Raw genomic sequence first — 14,361 nt, forward strand, 5'->3', positions numbered from 1 at the left:
CAGAGGTAAGAATTGCAAGGACCTATTAACCAAGATTTTACCCAAGCAGGTGAATGCAAAGTTTTGCAACAAACCAGATGTACACTGCAAAATTTTAGTGCAGATTTGGAGGTGCCCCCAGATTATGGGGTTCATTGTTAATGAAGCCGTGAAAAGCATTTGGGGAGATAAACCACATATGGGGGTGGGGAGATGATTCTGCCCTCTTTTCCCCTTTTGCTGCCAAAATCAGATCACACCCATTCTTTCCATGTAACTAGGTCAGTTCTGTTTTATAAACATGTAACTTCTACTGTCCTGTCTATCCTGATGTACAAATAATTTTTCTTCTGAACCTTACCCCTAGCCATTGTGCAGGGGTGAAACTAGTCTTTATTTCACCCGGGTCAAAGACCCAGTTTGGCACACACCCCACCCACATTTGCATACAAACACACACAGGCTGGGGACCTCATTGGCACCCCTCTGGAGGTTTCACCCAGGGCAAAAAACCTAGCTAGCCCCGCACCCCACGTAGCTATGGTACTGCATTGTGGGTGCTGGGCCAATTTCATCACTAGAATAAAAGGGATTATAATTCATAATTTCTTGCTTGCCTTTTACCAACAGGTCCCAGGGTGGGTAATAATACCCCAAGTCTCACAAGTATTTTGACTTAGAACATTAAACTAAATCTTCCCAAAGTTCAGAGAGCTTGGAAAGAGTGCTGTGTAGGCAGCCTGCTTTCCTTCATGCATCCAGGCATTCATATGTGTTTGGCCAACAGTTTCAAAGGTTGGGGTGAATAAACCTACTTTGCAAAATGTTGGAACCAATTATTTTTATTACAGAATAGAGTTTTTTGTTACATTGCGTTCAGGTATCTTACCCATATCCTAGAGAGTTTACTCTTGGACTTTGGCCCAGTTGCTTTATATTATATCACATGTTTAAATCTCTCCCCACCCCCCAGCAAGCTTAATTCTTGTATTCAGAACAAGAATGAAGCATAATCTGGTTTCTTATTCAAATCTTGCCCACAATGGATATAGCTGGGGTAATAATGGAACAGTGTTGTATTCCAGAGCATGGCAAAAATTATGTAATTTAATGGCTATCCTCCTGGGGTCCTAGCTGAATAGAGAGCCTGCCTACATGTTTCCACCCAGCCAGGCAGTGGTTCTATTTATCAAAGCTTCTAATCACTTTTCTAGATCTGCAATCATGCATATATTTGCATTAAGCACCCAGGTAATCATTTTCTCTCTTATTATGCACATTCCATTGAAGACATGCAGAGCCCGTGCAGTTGAAGGGGCCTCTTTTTGTCTCATAAATGAACAAAAAGTAGTTTCACCATATTTAGGGTTTGAGATGCCACCTGGCAATCAAATAATATTGTTCCCTAAAAATATTTCCAGTTCTAAGCATTCATCTAGACAGAAACAATTATTTTTATTAGTACTTTACCTGAATTCCTTTTCTAAACTCCATGCAAATGCAGCAGTTGTTGCAGCAGTGAAAAGATCCTTTGGCCTTTACCTACAAATGTACATGTGGGCCTTTTGTTGATGTTTTTATCAGCATTTCTGGAAGTTTTTTTTTCTCATGTACTACATAATTACTATGGTGTGGTGCTGATGATGTTCCAAAGATTATCTGTGCAAGTGGATATGTGTCCCAGATTATTCAGATGTAAAGTGAGGTCCCTTAAGAAGTGGGCATGTGCCTTTATTGATAAACCGAAAAACAGTTAGCTTGCAAGGTCAGTAGTGGAAAGTGCCAGAGGCAATGGAGGACTGAGGCCTCCTTCCATCAAGGGTCAGACTGCGATCAGGCTTCATGTATTTTGTGTCAGGCAAATATGTCCCAATCAGGAAATCATATAGAAATGAAGCCCCCCCCCCCAACTCACAGGAACAAACCACCTATAGTTTTGCCGCATTCAGAACAAAATGATTATTTTGAGTTTTCTGTGAAACGTAGAATTTATAGATCTCTAGTTTATGCCCTCTGTGCAATAACAGAAGTGTGTGAGCTCTCTTCTGCTTGGATTTAGGCCATTTATAATGCACTTCCTCTCCTCTGTGATTGCAGAAAATAAAATAAACTCCAAAACAAACCTTTCCCAGAGTTCTTAGGGTTTTGACATTTGTGCATTTCTCGCCATGCCACTTGAGAACAAGGTGGACAGACAGTAAGCAGCGTACGGCTTAGGAGACTCCCCAGCACTCCTGTTTTGTCACACATCACAGCACCTTGATCCCTTATTGGTTGCTGGAATTTGGGCAGATCGGTTCAGGTGGTGGGAAAGGCCACATTTTCTCATCAGGTGATGTGGTCACCGTACTAGAGCAGGCAGGCATTTCAACCAGGCACATCTTTCCCCATGAGAAAGCAGAGCTTGGTACTAGCAAGTAAAGCAAGTTGCTCATGGGAATGGAAAGAGCAGATGGAGGAATTTGGTGATTTGATGATTGGGTTTGGGAAGCCAGGACACACACACACATAGAGAGAGAGAGAGAGAGAGAGAGAGAGAGAGAGAGAGGTGTTAAGATTGGACTAAAATCCAGCTTTCAGAAAGGAAGAGCAATTTCTTGTTGGGACCAAGTAAGCGAGTTGTAAAGTAAGCATATTCTATGTATGCAGTATTAGTAACTACTGGTTCTGCCAGCTTGGTTTAAGGAATGTGGACCACTTAGATACAAAAGCCAGACATCAGCTAGAAATGCCATCTGTTACTGATTACAGAGTAGGAGGTTTTTTAGGGAGGGGTTTATTAATTCTTAATAAAAAGGAGTGTTACAAGCAGTGAAACTGTGCTACAAGATTTGCAGATGTCATCACCGCCCATCACAGACTTAAGGGATGTCTCCCATATTCATTGTGACAATACTTAATAATGGGTGGTTGTCTAGAAGTAGAAACCTCTGCCCCTTTAGATACACCTGATCTCCCATTAGAATAGAAACTCCATAAAGTTAAGATGCTCCTTCCCCTCCACCCTCATTTCAGTTTGTTTCCATTCGTGCGGGTGCAGAAGCCAGCAGAACTCTAGAATGCAGAATCCCCACTATTAAAAGTTCTCACTTAGATGGGGGATTTGAAGCAGCAATGAAACCATTTATGTTGTTTACCCTAAAGCCCTTCAAGGCAGCCACTTCCAATAACACTGTGGGCCAAGTTCTCCATATGGGGGGGGAGGGAAAGAGAGACATATTTTTGGGCCTTTTCGAGACAGCAGGAAGCCAGCCCAAATTAACAATCTCCACGCAAAACCTGGATCTTCTCTGGAATGATTTCATGCTATCTTTAGAGACCTTCCCCAACTGCTTAATTTGCCATGGGCAAGCAGTCAACATACACTTCAGATTTCACAGTGCCGTCTCTTACTTCAAAGGACCATGTAACTTTGCCTGTGAGAAGTAAATCAGGGCAAAAGCAGGGGTTCATATCTAAAGATAATTTTCCCTGACATTGCAATGTGTGTGACAGACAGACATATCACTGATTCCGTCATCAGTCCTGTCCCTTCTCACTATTTCCCTTTTCCTTCTGCCCTAATTCCCCCCCTAAAAAAATTCTGCCACATGTACCTCTATCTGCTGATATGTTCACCCTTTTATCTTTTAAATAAATAAATAAACAGCAGCATTTAAACACTGTTGCAGAACTGCTCTGGAGACTGAACATTTGGGCAATTTCATGGGTGCAAACAGGTCAGCGCTACTCACAACGAGCCCATGCTGCAAACTTGCAAAATGATCTGCCTCACCAGCAAACACCTCCCGCCCCAACCACCCCTCCAAAACAACCAGCTTGACGCTGGGGATAAAGTTTGTATTGATTTGGTGAAAGTGCTTCCAAACTTGACCCACTACAGTATTAATTTACTCCACAAAAACGTGAGAATAATCATTGGTAACTGTAAAAGGAGGAGCCTTGTTGGTTGTTGTTGTTGTTGTTGTTGTTGTTGTTGGCATTCGTGTGTCTCAAGAGACAGTGGAGTGTGCCTCCAGGAGTGAAGTCAAACTGCTGCATTAACAGCACCTAAGTGACACACACACACACCCCGACGCAAGCCTGGACACTGTGTTCGGAGGTCCTGGGCTAACCAGACAACAAGACCTCCCTCTTGGCCTCACTGATGTGGCCCAAAGGAAAGCAGAGCAATACGTTTGGCACCAACTTGGCTGCAGGAGTTGCCGGAAGGAGGCATACAAGGGGCCACCCATCCATCTTCCACTTCAGATTTGTGTAGAATTTAATCCTTAGATTTTTCTTCCCCCAAAGATATCCCACACAGCAGTGGAGGGAAGAGACTGAATTGTGCTTTCTCATGAGTAGGGAGGGACCACTGATTCAGCCCATCTGATCCCCAGTTCCCTGTAAACGCATAGCAAACCCCAAGAGCTATTATCTGAGCCCAGGCTGGTCTCCCCTGGCTGTGCATGAGCAAACATACCCCCACCACAATGCATGATGTTAACACTGTGCGTATTATTGCACTGTACCACATTGTTACTGTCACAAGAAAAAACTGCTACTTCTTACAACAGTCCCCTAAAATCCCCTACGCTCTCTCTCTCTCTCTCTCTCTCTCTCTCTCTCTCTCTCTCTCTCTCTCTCTCAAGCTAAAGAGCTAGGAGAAATTGCCATTGAGTTCCAAGTCAAACCCTTTAAAAATATCTTAAATAGGAATTGTGGAGGGGAGGGAGGGAGGGAGAGACAGACAATAGCTGCCCAGTATTGTAATGGTTTTGCAGTAATATCATCTCATACAACGCAGAAGGAAGATGGGGGTGTTCGTAACTGGGTCACTGGGCTCCGTCATGGGCAAGTAACATGGTGCGGGGGCTTGGTGCTGTCCCAGGTGCCAAACCTCTTCATTTTTACAGATGTTCCTTCTGATACTGGACCAACATTCTGAGCAGCAGCACCTAGAGTAGCTATGCTTAGGGCGCCATCTGCTGGGAATTGCAACCTCAGCTGCGGCCAAAACATAATTGCTAAATCAAATCCAGGCCGTGAAATAATTTTCCCAATAGGTGCAGGAAATAATATACACTAATGCTAATTTGAGTCATGCTTGCAGAAAAGGGGGGGGGCAAAATTGCACCACCAACACAGAAGGGAGAGGTATTGGCAGGTTTTGCAGATTCTCAAAAAAGCAAAGGGGTGCAGGAATAGAACGTAGAACGGCGTTGCTGAAATAGGAGGACAGAAGCAAACGCGTATATAGGGTAGAATGAACTGCCTTATTGTCTGGATAGGCCGCTCCATATTGCACATTCCACATGGGGGTTGTAGGGTTCCTGTGTGTTCAGGGATGCTTGCTTCTGAGTTGATATATGTAGGAATTGCATGGGAAACGTGGGGCAAAATCCCATCACCACTAGCCAGATTGTGGCATTTTTGTAATCACTGTGTTTTGTTGGTAAAAGCCAAGTAATTCTCTTAAGATAAATTGCACAGCCTTGAATTTAATAAAGTACAGTCATACCTCAGGTTAAGTACACTTCAGGTTGACTACTTTCAATTTAAGTACTCCACGGACCTGCCTGGAATGGATTAATCCATTTTCCATTACTTTCAATGGGAAAGGTCGCATCAGGTTAAGTACAGACTTCCAGAACCAATTAAGTACTTAACCTGAGGTACCACTGTAATGACATATGATGAGTTACTATCAAGGCACTCAGAAATTTGCCCATGCTTTATATATATCTTCCCAGAAATTGCTTATAATATGTGCCAAAACCGCCAAGGTACTGTCCGTATGCCCTTTGAAAGAATATAATTATTTTAAATCTCATGTTTTTAATTTTCAGTATCATAGACAAAGAAGTCTCTTTAATGGCAGAAGTTGACAAAGTTAAAGAGGAAGCCAGTAAGTAGAGATGAAAGTAAATGGGGAATTGTGTGCTTTGAAACAATTGGGAAGGGGTGTTTATAGCTGCTTTTGCAGAAACAAAAGCAACCATTCATCTATTCCAGGCATGTCCAACAGGTAGATCGTGATCTACCAGTAGATCACTGGACATCTGTGATAGATCACCGGTAGATCAGTGGCTCCCCCCCAAGAAGCTAAAGAACTTTGTCTCCCCTAAAAAAACTCAACACCTTTGTCCTGTACCCCTAAAATGACTGAACCACCAAAACCAGGGCTTTCCTTCCTAAAAAAAAAGGTCAATGCCGCTTTCCTCCTTCCTAAAGAAGCTCAACAACTTTTACGTGAACCCCCCAAAACAGGGCTTTCCTGCCTAAAAACACCTCAACAACTTTGACCTGAACCCCCTCAAAAGGGGGTAGATCACTGCCTGTTTTTAACTCTGTGAGTAGATCACAGTCTCTTGGAAGTTGGCCACCCCTGTCAAAAGCAGCATTGTGTGTTTCACCACATATAGTTTTTGGATTACAGATAGAATCACACCTAGGTTTTCTGCCGAATGTTCTGGCCTGAAATTGCACTTTTAAGAGTAATGAGGGTTGCTGCACATTCAACCATCATAAGGCTACAAATGGTTATTTGATTGACAGTAAGGTTTGAAATCTTAACCCCCCCCCCTCTCCAAAAAAGCAAGTTTCTAACTATGAAATTAGGCTTTAATGGAATTGGGTGAATTCTCACAAGCCAAAGGCACGGGCAGAGAAGGCTGGGGTCACAGTGGGATTTGTAGTGTTCAAAGCCAGGGTTGTCTTGCACCCAGTCTCACACAAGTGGATTTGGGCAACCTTGCTCACACCACACCTCAGGTTTTTCCCGAGAGTGTTGTTGCCTCCAGGAGAGTTTTTTCCAAGAACTGTCAAGTACTGCAGGTGCCACAAGGAAAGCAAGTGACCGAGAAGTGGGCAGTCCCACCAACCTGTCAAAGTTGGCCTGTGAAGGGTACAGAGATTGTAGATCTGGCCTGCAGGCAAGATATAGTTCCTTTTTCTGACATTAAATGCATGTTAAACTTTTGTTGGCATCACCTTCTTGTTTGGCAGTGGAAATCTTAACCGCTCGTCAGAAAAAAGCTGAAGAATTGAAGAGGTTAACAGATTTGGCTAGCCAAATGGCAGAGACTCAGTTGGCTGAACTGAGGGCTGAAATTAAGGTTAGTGTGGCCATTTCTTTTGAGGTAGTCCATGCCTTCTTTCTTGTAGCGTACAAACCAGACACACAATAATTCATTCCTCAAATACAGGGTTGGTGTTTTTTTTTCAAAACAAAGTGCAGGTCTGACTTCCTAGGTAGGTCATAGAATCAGAATTGTAGAGCACCCCTTGCAATGCAGGAAACTCAGCTAAAGCATCCATGAATTTCACTTAATGTCATGAAATTAAACGGTTGGTCTCCATTGAACCTAGAGAAGGTAAAAGCAGGTTTTAAACTCTTCCTTCTGGTCTTTTGCCCTTAGAGAAATATTCCCTGAACCATAGATGTACCACAATAACTCTGCTGCAGTTCTTAACATTTTGTTTTATTCCCTACCTCGATTATGCACCTGTCCCCAAATATGTATCTGTCCCAAATTATGCATCTATGCTGCTGTTTACAGATTACCTATTGGAATTAGCATTGTTATTATGCTGGTTATTGAAATGTATGTGGATGTGGATGTGGATATAGATAGATACACACATTCTGATGTGTGTATGAGCATGGAGTGCTAATCAAAACAAGGCATGTGGGGTGGAATTGCAGAACCACCACAGACATTGGATACTGCTTGTGAATACAATAGTGATGAGCAACAACAAAAAAACGCCATTCATAGTTTCCCTCCCAGTGTTGCGAAAGTTTTGGATATTCTTTTGAGGTTTGTGCTCAACCTCCTCTGCGCTGGAGCACAGGATCATCCTTCAATCCCCTTTTTTTCTTTTAACTACTGACAAGCATTTCCCAGATCATGAGATGAAAGGGTAGTAGTTCTTTTCGTGGTGCATCAATAGGTGTGGAGACATTTCACAAAGCCTAACATGTACCCCAACGCTTTAAGACTGGAGTGTGCAGCTCTCCAAAATGCTCGAGATTCAGCAGACGAGGCTTTATAATTATTGGGCAGGCTTCTTTCACATTTCCTTCATTACCTGGTGCAATTTATAACTTAAGTCATCCCCCCTCCCCCCACTACCTTGCAGCACTTTGTAAGCGAACGTAAATATGATGAAGAACTGGGAAGATCTGCCCGCTTTTCCTGTGACATAGAACAGCTGAAGACTGAGATTCTGCAGTGCGGAGAGCGTAAGTCTATGGTGCTTCTGACTAAGCCTCATGTAGATTCCTGATTGCCTTGTACAGCTTGGACCTTTCGGACTGCATTTCTTCTTGGGAAGCTAGGTGGACAAGGTGTGTGCACGCACTATAGTCTCTTCCTCATTCAACTATCCCACCTTTGAGCAAAAAAGGCTTTCACAAGCCTCTGCCTTGATGGTTGCTCACTTGGCAAGGGAAAAGATGACTAAACGACCTGCTTCTAAAATGCATTGGATCGGCACTGCACATGCACGCTACATAGCGACGCCCACCCCTGGGTGCATGTCATGTTTGCCGCTCCGGGTGCCCAAGCGGCTTCCTCCGCCACTGCTAAGGTTACCAGATTTTTTTTTCAATGAATCCAGGGACAAAATAAATAAATAAATATTAAAGAGAGAAAAAGTTTTATAAAAGTAAAGAAGTAATATCTTCTCTTCTTTAGTCTCCTCTGTTGCGCGGCCTTCCCCTGGGTCCCGGCCTTCCTTGGAGCGCTAGCCGTGCTCCCCCCCTTCCTCTCCCTCCTTGCACTGTGATCCCCTACAGGCTTACTCGGGAGTAAGCATTAGCAGAAACCTCCTCCTCCTGCTGCTGCTGCCGCCCTGCCCACCTGTCTGGGCATCTCCTGCACAGGCATCATCTGGCGGCTGCCCATCCGCGCCGCGGTTTGCCCAGTCAGCGGGTCTGGGGCAGAGCTGACGGCGAGTGAGCGAGAGGAGGCACACTTGGGCCAGATCAGCTCGTCTCCTGCTCGCCTCTCGTCCACGAAGGCCAACAACGAGCTTGCCGACAAGCTGAGCCGCCGCTTGCAAGTCGAGGAAAACAATGGCAAAGCCGAGCAGCAGCTGCAGTTGCCCAAACACCACCTGGTGGCCAAGCCGGAGGCCAAGCCGATGGCCTTGGACAGCGGTGCCGACAGCGAGCTGAGTGCCAAGTTGCAGCAGCGCACTGAGCTCAACGACCCCCACAGCTATCGCCTGGCGGCGGCACACAGCACTCCACCTTCAGCCCCTACACCGAATCCCCATATGGTGCATCTTGTGCGCAACACATCATATGGGGACTTCCAGTGAGGCAAAATGGCGGGCGCCACGGCAAGCAAGCAGCTCCTGAAGCCAGCCAGAGCCAACTGTGCTACCAGGCTGGCTCCGGGCTTCTGAGACTGCTGCTGCTACATTTCCCAGGGACATTAGATGAAATCCAGGGACATTCCAAGGATGGAATTTGTCCGGGGACAAATTTGCAAATCCGGGGACTGTCCCTGGGAAACATCTGGTAACCCTATGGTAAACGCCATGCCTGAATAACCCAAAAGAATACGAACCTGTATTTACAGTAAGTCCAAACGAAATTGAACAGAGAAATATGTAGTAAAAATTAAGTCCAAGGGCCAGCAGATGTCACTCACTACTAGTTTCCTGAAAGAAATTCTCTAAATTGATTGAAATCTGACTTGTTTGGCCTATATTTAAGAAACAAAACTTTCAAAAGTGGGCCATGTTAATTTTATATCAGCGCTGAAGTATCCAATTGGAAGCATTCGATAAAGCACAGTTAATATGGTTTTAAGTGTTGTATTTAAACATGTCCAAAATTTTACTCGAAGATTATTTTTATTATCTTGGATGACTGTTTGTTGCCAAATCACAGCACACAGCAACGAAAAACAGACTCCTTTCTGCCCTCAGTTAAACTGTTGCCATTTTGGAACCAAAAGCTCTCTTTTGGGATTGTGAGCATTGGGCCTTTTTCTTCCTTGTAGTTTCCCACCCAAAGAACAATTATTCCGCAAGAACACCATCTGGCTCACTGCTGCAGTCGACATCTTTGCGCACAGCAACCAGCATACCAAGCGCATACAACCAAAAATCTTCAAATCGAATTCGTTCCAAGACTCCTGATGGGAAAGCAGTAACACCTAAAGTCTCCAGCCAAGTTAGCACAAACACCACAGAATCCTCTCCTCAGACGATTTCAACAAACAAACAGGTAAAGTACAGAAAATAATAGTGGCTTTCAATCCCTATCAATATCTCGTAAAAGGAAGGCAAGTCTACCAGGCTTCTTTTCCATTTTCTTTCCAAGTTACAGGGAACCAGGCAGAGGGCCTTCTCGGTAGTGGCACCTGCTCTTTGGAATGCCCTCCCACCAGATGTCAAAGAGAAAAACAACTACCAGACTTTTAGGAGACATCTGAAGGCAGCCCTGTTTAGGGAAGCTTTTAATGTTTAATAGATTATTGTACTTTAATGTTTTGTTGCAAGCCGCCCAGAGTGGCTGGGGAAACCTGGCTGGATGGGCAGGGTATAAATAATTAAATAAATAAATAATTAAATTATTATTATTATTATTATTATTATTAATAATAATAATAATAATAACAACCACCAGTTCACAGAGTTTTGCTGTCGTTTTAGTTTTAAGAAAAAACCAAATCAATTCAGTTTGTAATTTATTATCCACTGCCCTTAACTTCCCTGGAATCAGAAATTCAGTACCCTGTAATATCAGGCTATCTCCTACTTTCACATTATCAGTCCTGCACTGTGTGGAAACACTCTCCTTCTGTTCCTGCAGCACAACACCCACTAGAATTAATTTGATTTGGTTTTGCAAATTGTACTCCAGATTATTTCAGATAAAGGAGCTTGTGTTGTTGTTGTTGTTGTTGTTGTTGTTGTTCCACGGTCAAAAGTACCTGGGAAGACAGGGTTCATGGTGGATAGAAAAACACCAACCAAACACTTTGGAGAAGGCATGGCAGCTCTTTCCCCCTTTCAACACAGTCCAGTAGTCAGCTCAACAAAGGGGTCCTCCAGAAAACTATAAGCACACAATGAAGAGGCTATCACACTAATTCTCAGGCCTCCTTGTTGTTTAGTCGTCTTAGTCGTGTTCAACTCTCCGTGACCCCGTGAACCAGAGCATGCCTTGGAAACTCTCACTTTCTTCTCAAAGCTTCTACATAAAAATGTCCATGGAGTTTTCTTGGCAAAATACTGGAGTGGTTTGCCAGTTTCTTCTCCAGGTGGGTCACATTTAGTCTAAACTCTCAGCTATGACCTGTCCGTCTTGGGTGGCCCTGCATGGCATAGCTCATAGCTTCTTGGAGTTGTTCAAGCCCCTTCGCCATGACAAGGTAGTGATCCATGAAGGGGTCAGGCCTCCTTAGGAACTCCTTATTCCCCTCTTGCCACAACTCGAGTGCTTGCTCACCACCTGAATCTCAGGTATCCCTCCTTCTTGGTTCTGCCAATAATATTCCTGTCCTCTCATCTGCTCTGAGAAAGTGCTCCTGCAGTATCTCCTTCGTTGTTCTCTAATCTCCTCTTCGTTTGCATGCAGGGGCAGCAAGAGTGTCAGACACCCAAACACCACAGCGCTCTTCTTCCAGCCTGCCCATGTTTAATTGCACACAGGCCACAGTGGCCAGCAATGACCACTCCCCACATCAATTTTGGGTGGTCGTGCTCACCCCCCCTCCCCCGGATCCCAGTGGTCTCCCAGTGGTCTCCGCCTACCTCAGCCAATCGTCCAATCCCGCCTGGGGAGGCGTTGCTGGGGGATCGGCCAGGTAAGGGGAGGAACCGCCCTGCCCACACAACAGAAGGTGATCCCAGGGTTCCCCGTTAAAGGGGTCTTGACAGGAGGCATTGGCCATACGCTGAGAGGTTGTCATTGCTCTCCCCTCCAACAGCGGCAAAACCGGGGGTGGGGTGGCTCTCTGCTTGAACATATGTTCTCCAGGGCCAGCCCAATCCCCACACATTCTGGATAACCCTGATGTCTCCCAGATCCCCGGCTGGGGACTGGAAAGGATAAATGCCCAATGCCTAGGCCAAGGACTCCCTACATCTGAATCTTAATAAAGTTGTGGCCAATTTTAATCCCAAAGGATGTTGTCTTGAGTCATTATTCCGTTCGGGGGTCGTCTGGGGTTGGGGGGACTCCGCCTGTCCACACAATGGTCTTGATCCCAAACTGTATGTTTATCTGAAGAAGTGTGCATGCACAAGAAAGCTCATACCAATGACAAACTTTGTTGTTGTTTAGTCGTTTAGTCGTGTCCAACTCTTCGTTACCCCATGGACCAGAGCACGCCGGGCACTCCTGTCTTCCACTGCCTCCCGCAGTTTGGTCAAACTCATGTTCGCAGCTTAGAGAACACTGTCCAACCATCTCATCCTCTGCCGTCCCCTTCTCCTAGTGCCCTCAATCTTTCCCAACATCAGGGTCTTTTCCAGGGAGTCTTTTCTTCTCATGAGGTAGCCAAAGTATTGGAACCTCAGCTTCAGGATCTGTCCTTCCAGTGAGCACTCAGGGCTGATTTCCTTCAGAATGGATAGTAGTTTGATCTTCTTGCAGTCCATGGGACTCTCGAGGGTCTCCTCCAGCACCATAATTCAAAAGCATCAATTCTTTGGCGATCAGCCTTCTTTATGGTCCAGCTCTCACTTCCATACATCACTACTGGGAAAACCAGTTGGTCTGACAAACTACTGACAAACTTAGTTGGTCTCTAAGGTGCTACTGGAAGGAATTCTTTTATTTTGTATGTTTAATAAGTATGTGTGGAGATGTAATAATAATAATAATAATAATAATAATAATAATAATAATAATAATAATTTATTATTTATACCCTGCCCATCTGGCTGGGTTTCCCCAGCCACTCTGGGTGGCTCCCAACAGAATAGTAAAAACACGATTGAACATCAAACTTGCCTAAACAGGGCTGCCTTCAGATGTCTTACAAAAGTCAGATAGTTGTTTATTTCCTTGACATCTGATGGGAGGGCGTTCCACAGGGTGGGCGCCACTACAGAGAAGGCCCTCTGCCTGCTTCCCTGTAACCTCAATTCTCCTAGGGAGGGAACCGCTGGAAGGCCCTCAGAACTGGACCTCAGTGTCCGGGCTGAACGATGGGGGTGGGGACGCTCCTTCAGGTATAATGAGAATGATTCTACTCAGCTTTCACCAAAAATGGCCACAGCAAAGATCCATTGGCAGTGGCGTTTTTTAAAAGTGCAACTGGTGTGGCCGTGCTGCAGGGGGTGCCATAACACTGTTGTAGAATGGAGCGCAAGAGTGGGGGGAGGGTGCACGCCACATTTTAGCATTGAACAGGGCTTTGCCGATGATTGAGAGCCCGAAATCCACCATTGCCATAACCCTTTATTTTGTTCCTTGACAGAATGCAGCCTCTAGCCACAGGCGGAGATTTCAGACGCAGTATCATGGAATTTGGCTCAATGGACCGCTTAAGTCTCAAAGTGCCATAAACGAGTCAGATCAGAACAGCACGAAAGGCAGCTCTCGACATGAATACAGAAGGCAGCACCATAATAGTTTTCGGTCAAAAAACAAAGGCACTTTTAAAACCCAAGAGCATTCTGCAGCAGCAAAAAGCATGGAAACTCTAACGTTTCCAGAGAAAACAAGACGAAAGCATCCTGTGCCAGGCCCCACAGAGCCCAGGCCTTTATGCAGCAATATTACAAGGGTTTCTCAGTGCAACTTATGTCCTGCAAGAATAGAAACCTCCACAGAGGCCCCTGTCCTTTCGGTGCCAGCTGTGACACTGGTGGCATGAGGATTGGGAAGACGGACGACTAGCAAATGTAATGCATTTTCATATTTAAGTTTCTCACTAACGGTGCTTTCTTTTTATTCCAAATAAAAGCCCCAGAAAAGGCTTGTGTAGAATACTACAATTGTGGTAAACCAAACTTACTGGGGTTTTCCTAAACCACAATAATCTGCCATATCTCATTTCATACTATAAAGGCTTTGCTCAATATACTTGATATTGTTTTTTCTCATAACAATGCAGCTTTTAGCTAGCCAGTGCCTAGTAAAACAATAAAATTGTTGTTAAAAATAAATGGCAGGAGGATGTCAATATAGATGTGTTTGTTACTGTCCAAAAGGTTGGTATTTGGGTAATCCTGGCATTCCTATTGTTGGTCTGCGATCAAGATACGTGTTCATATAAAATTGCTCTTAACTATTTCCATTTTATATGGACCTCAAATTGTTTGTGCAGAACCTCATGGTTCAGTTTGATGTAACTAAATTTCATAGCCTGAATGATCATCAAGATGAGTCACAAATACTAGCTAACAAACGACATATTTTTTCTG

At 44.5% G+C, this 14,361-nt stretch overlaps 1 protein-coding gene across 1 annotated transcript in view; it reads left to right on the top strand.

Moving 5' to 3' along the window:
- SPATS2L (spermatogenesis associated serine rich 2 like) overlaps positions 1 to 14,215 on the top strand; it is a 55,981-nt gene extending 41,766 nt beyond the window's left edge. Inside the window, exons 8-12 of the mRNA XM_035136833.2 lie at positions 5,811 to 5,869; positions 6,970 to 7,079; positions 8,107 to 8,209; positions 9,981 to 10,207; positions 13,413 to 14,215. Of these exons, the coding sequence (XP_034992724.2) occupies positions 5,811 to 5,869; positions 6,970 to 7,079; positions 8,107 to 8,209; positions 9,981 to 10,207; positions 13,413 to 13,811 (898 nt within the window). The 3' untranslated portion in view covers positions 13,812 to 14,215. The remainder of the gene's footprint in view (positions 1 to 5,810; positions 5,870 to 6,969; positions 7,080 to 8,106; positions 8,210 to 9,980; positions 10,208 to 13,412) is intronic.
- The last annotated feature ends 146 nt before the right edge of the window (positions 14,216 to 14,361 follow it).

Source organism: Zootoca vivipara, chromosome 1 (assembly GCF_963506605.1).
Source record: "Zootoca vivipara chromosome 1, rZooViv1.1, whole genome shotgun sequence".
NCBI classification, from domain to species: Eukaryota; Metazoa; Chordata; class Lepidosauria; order Squamata; family Lacertidae; genus Zootoca; species Zootoca vivipara.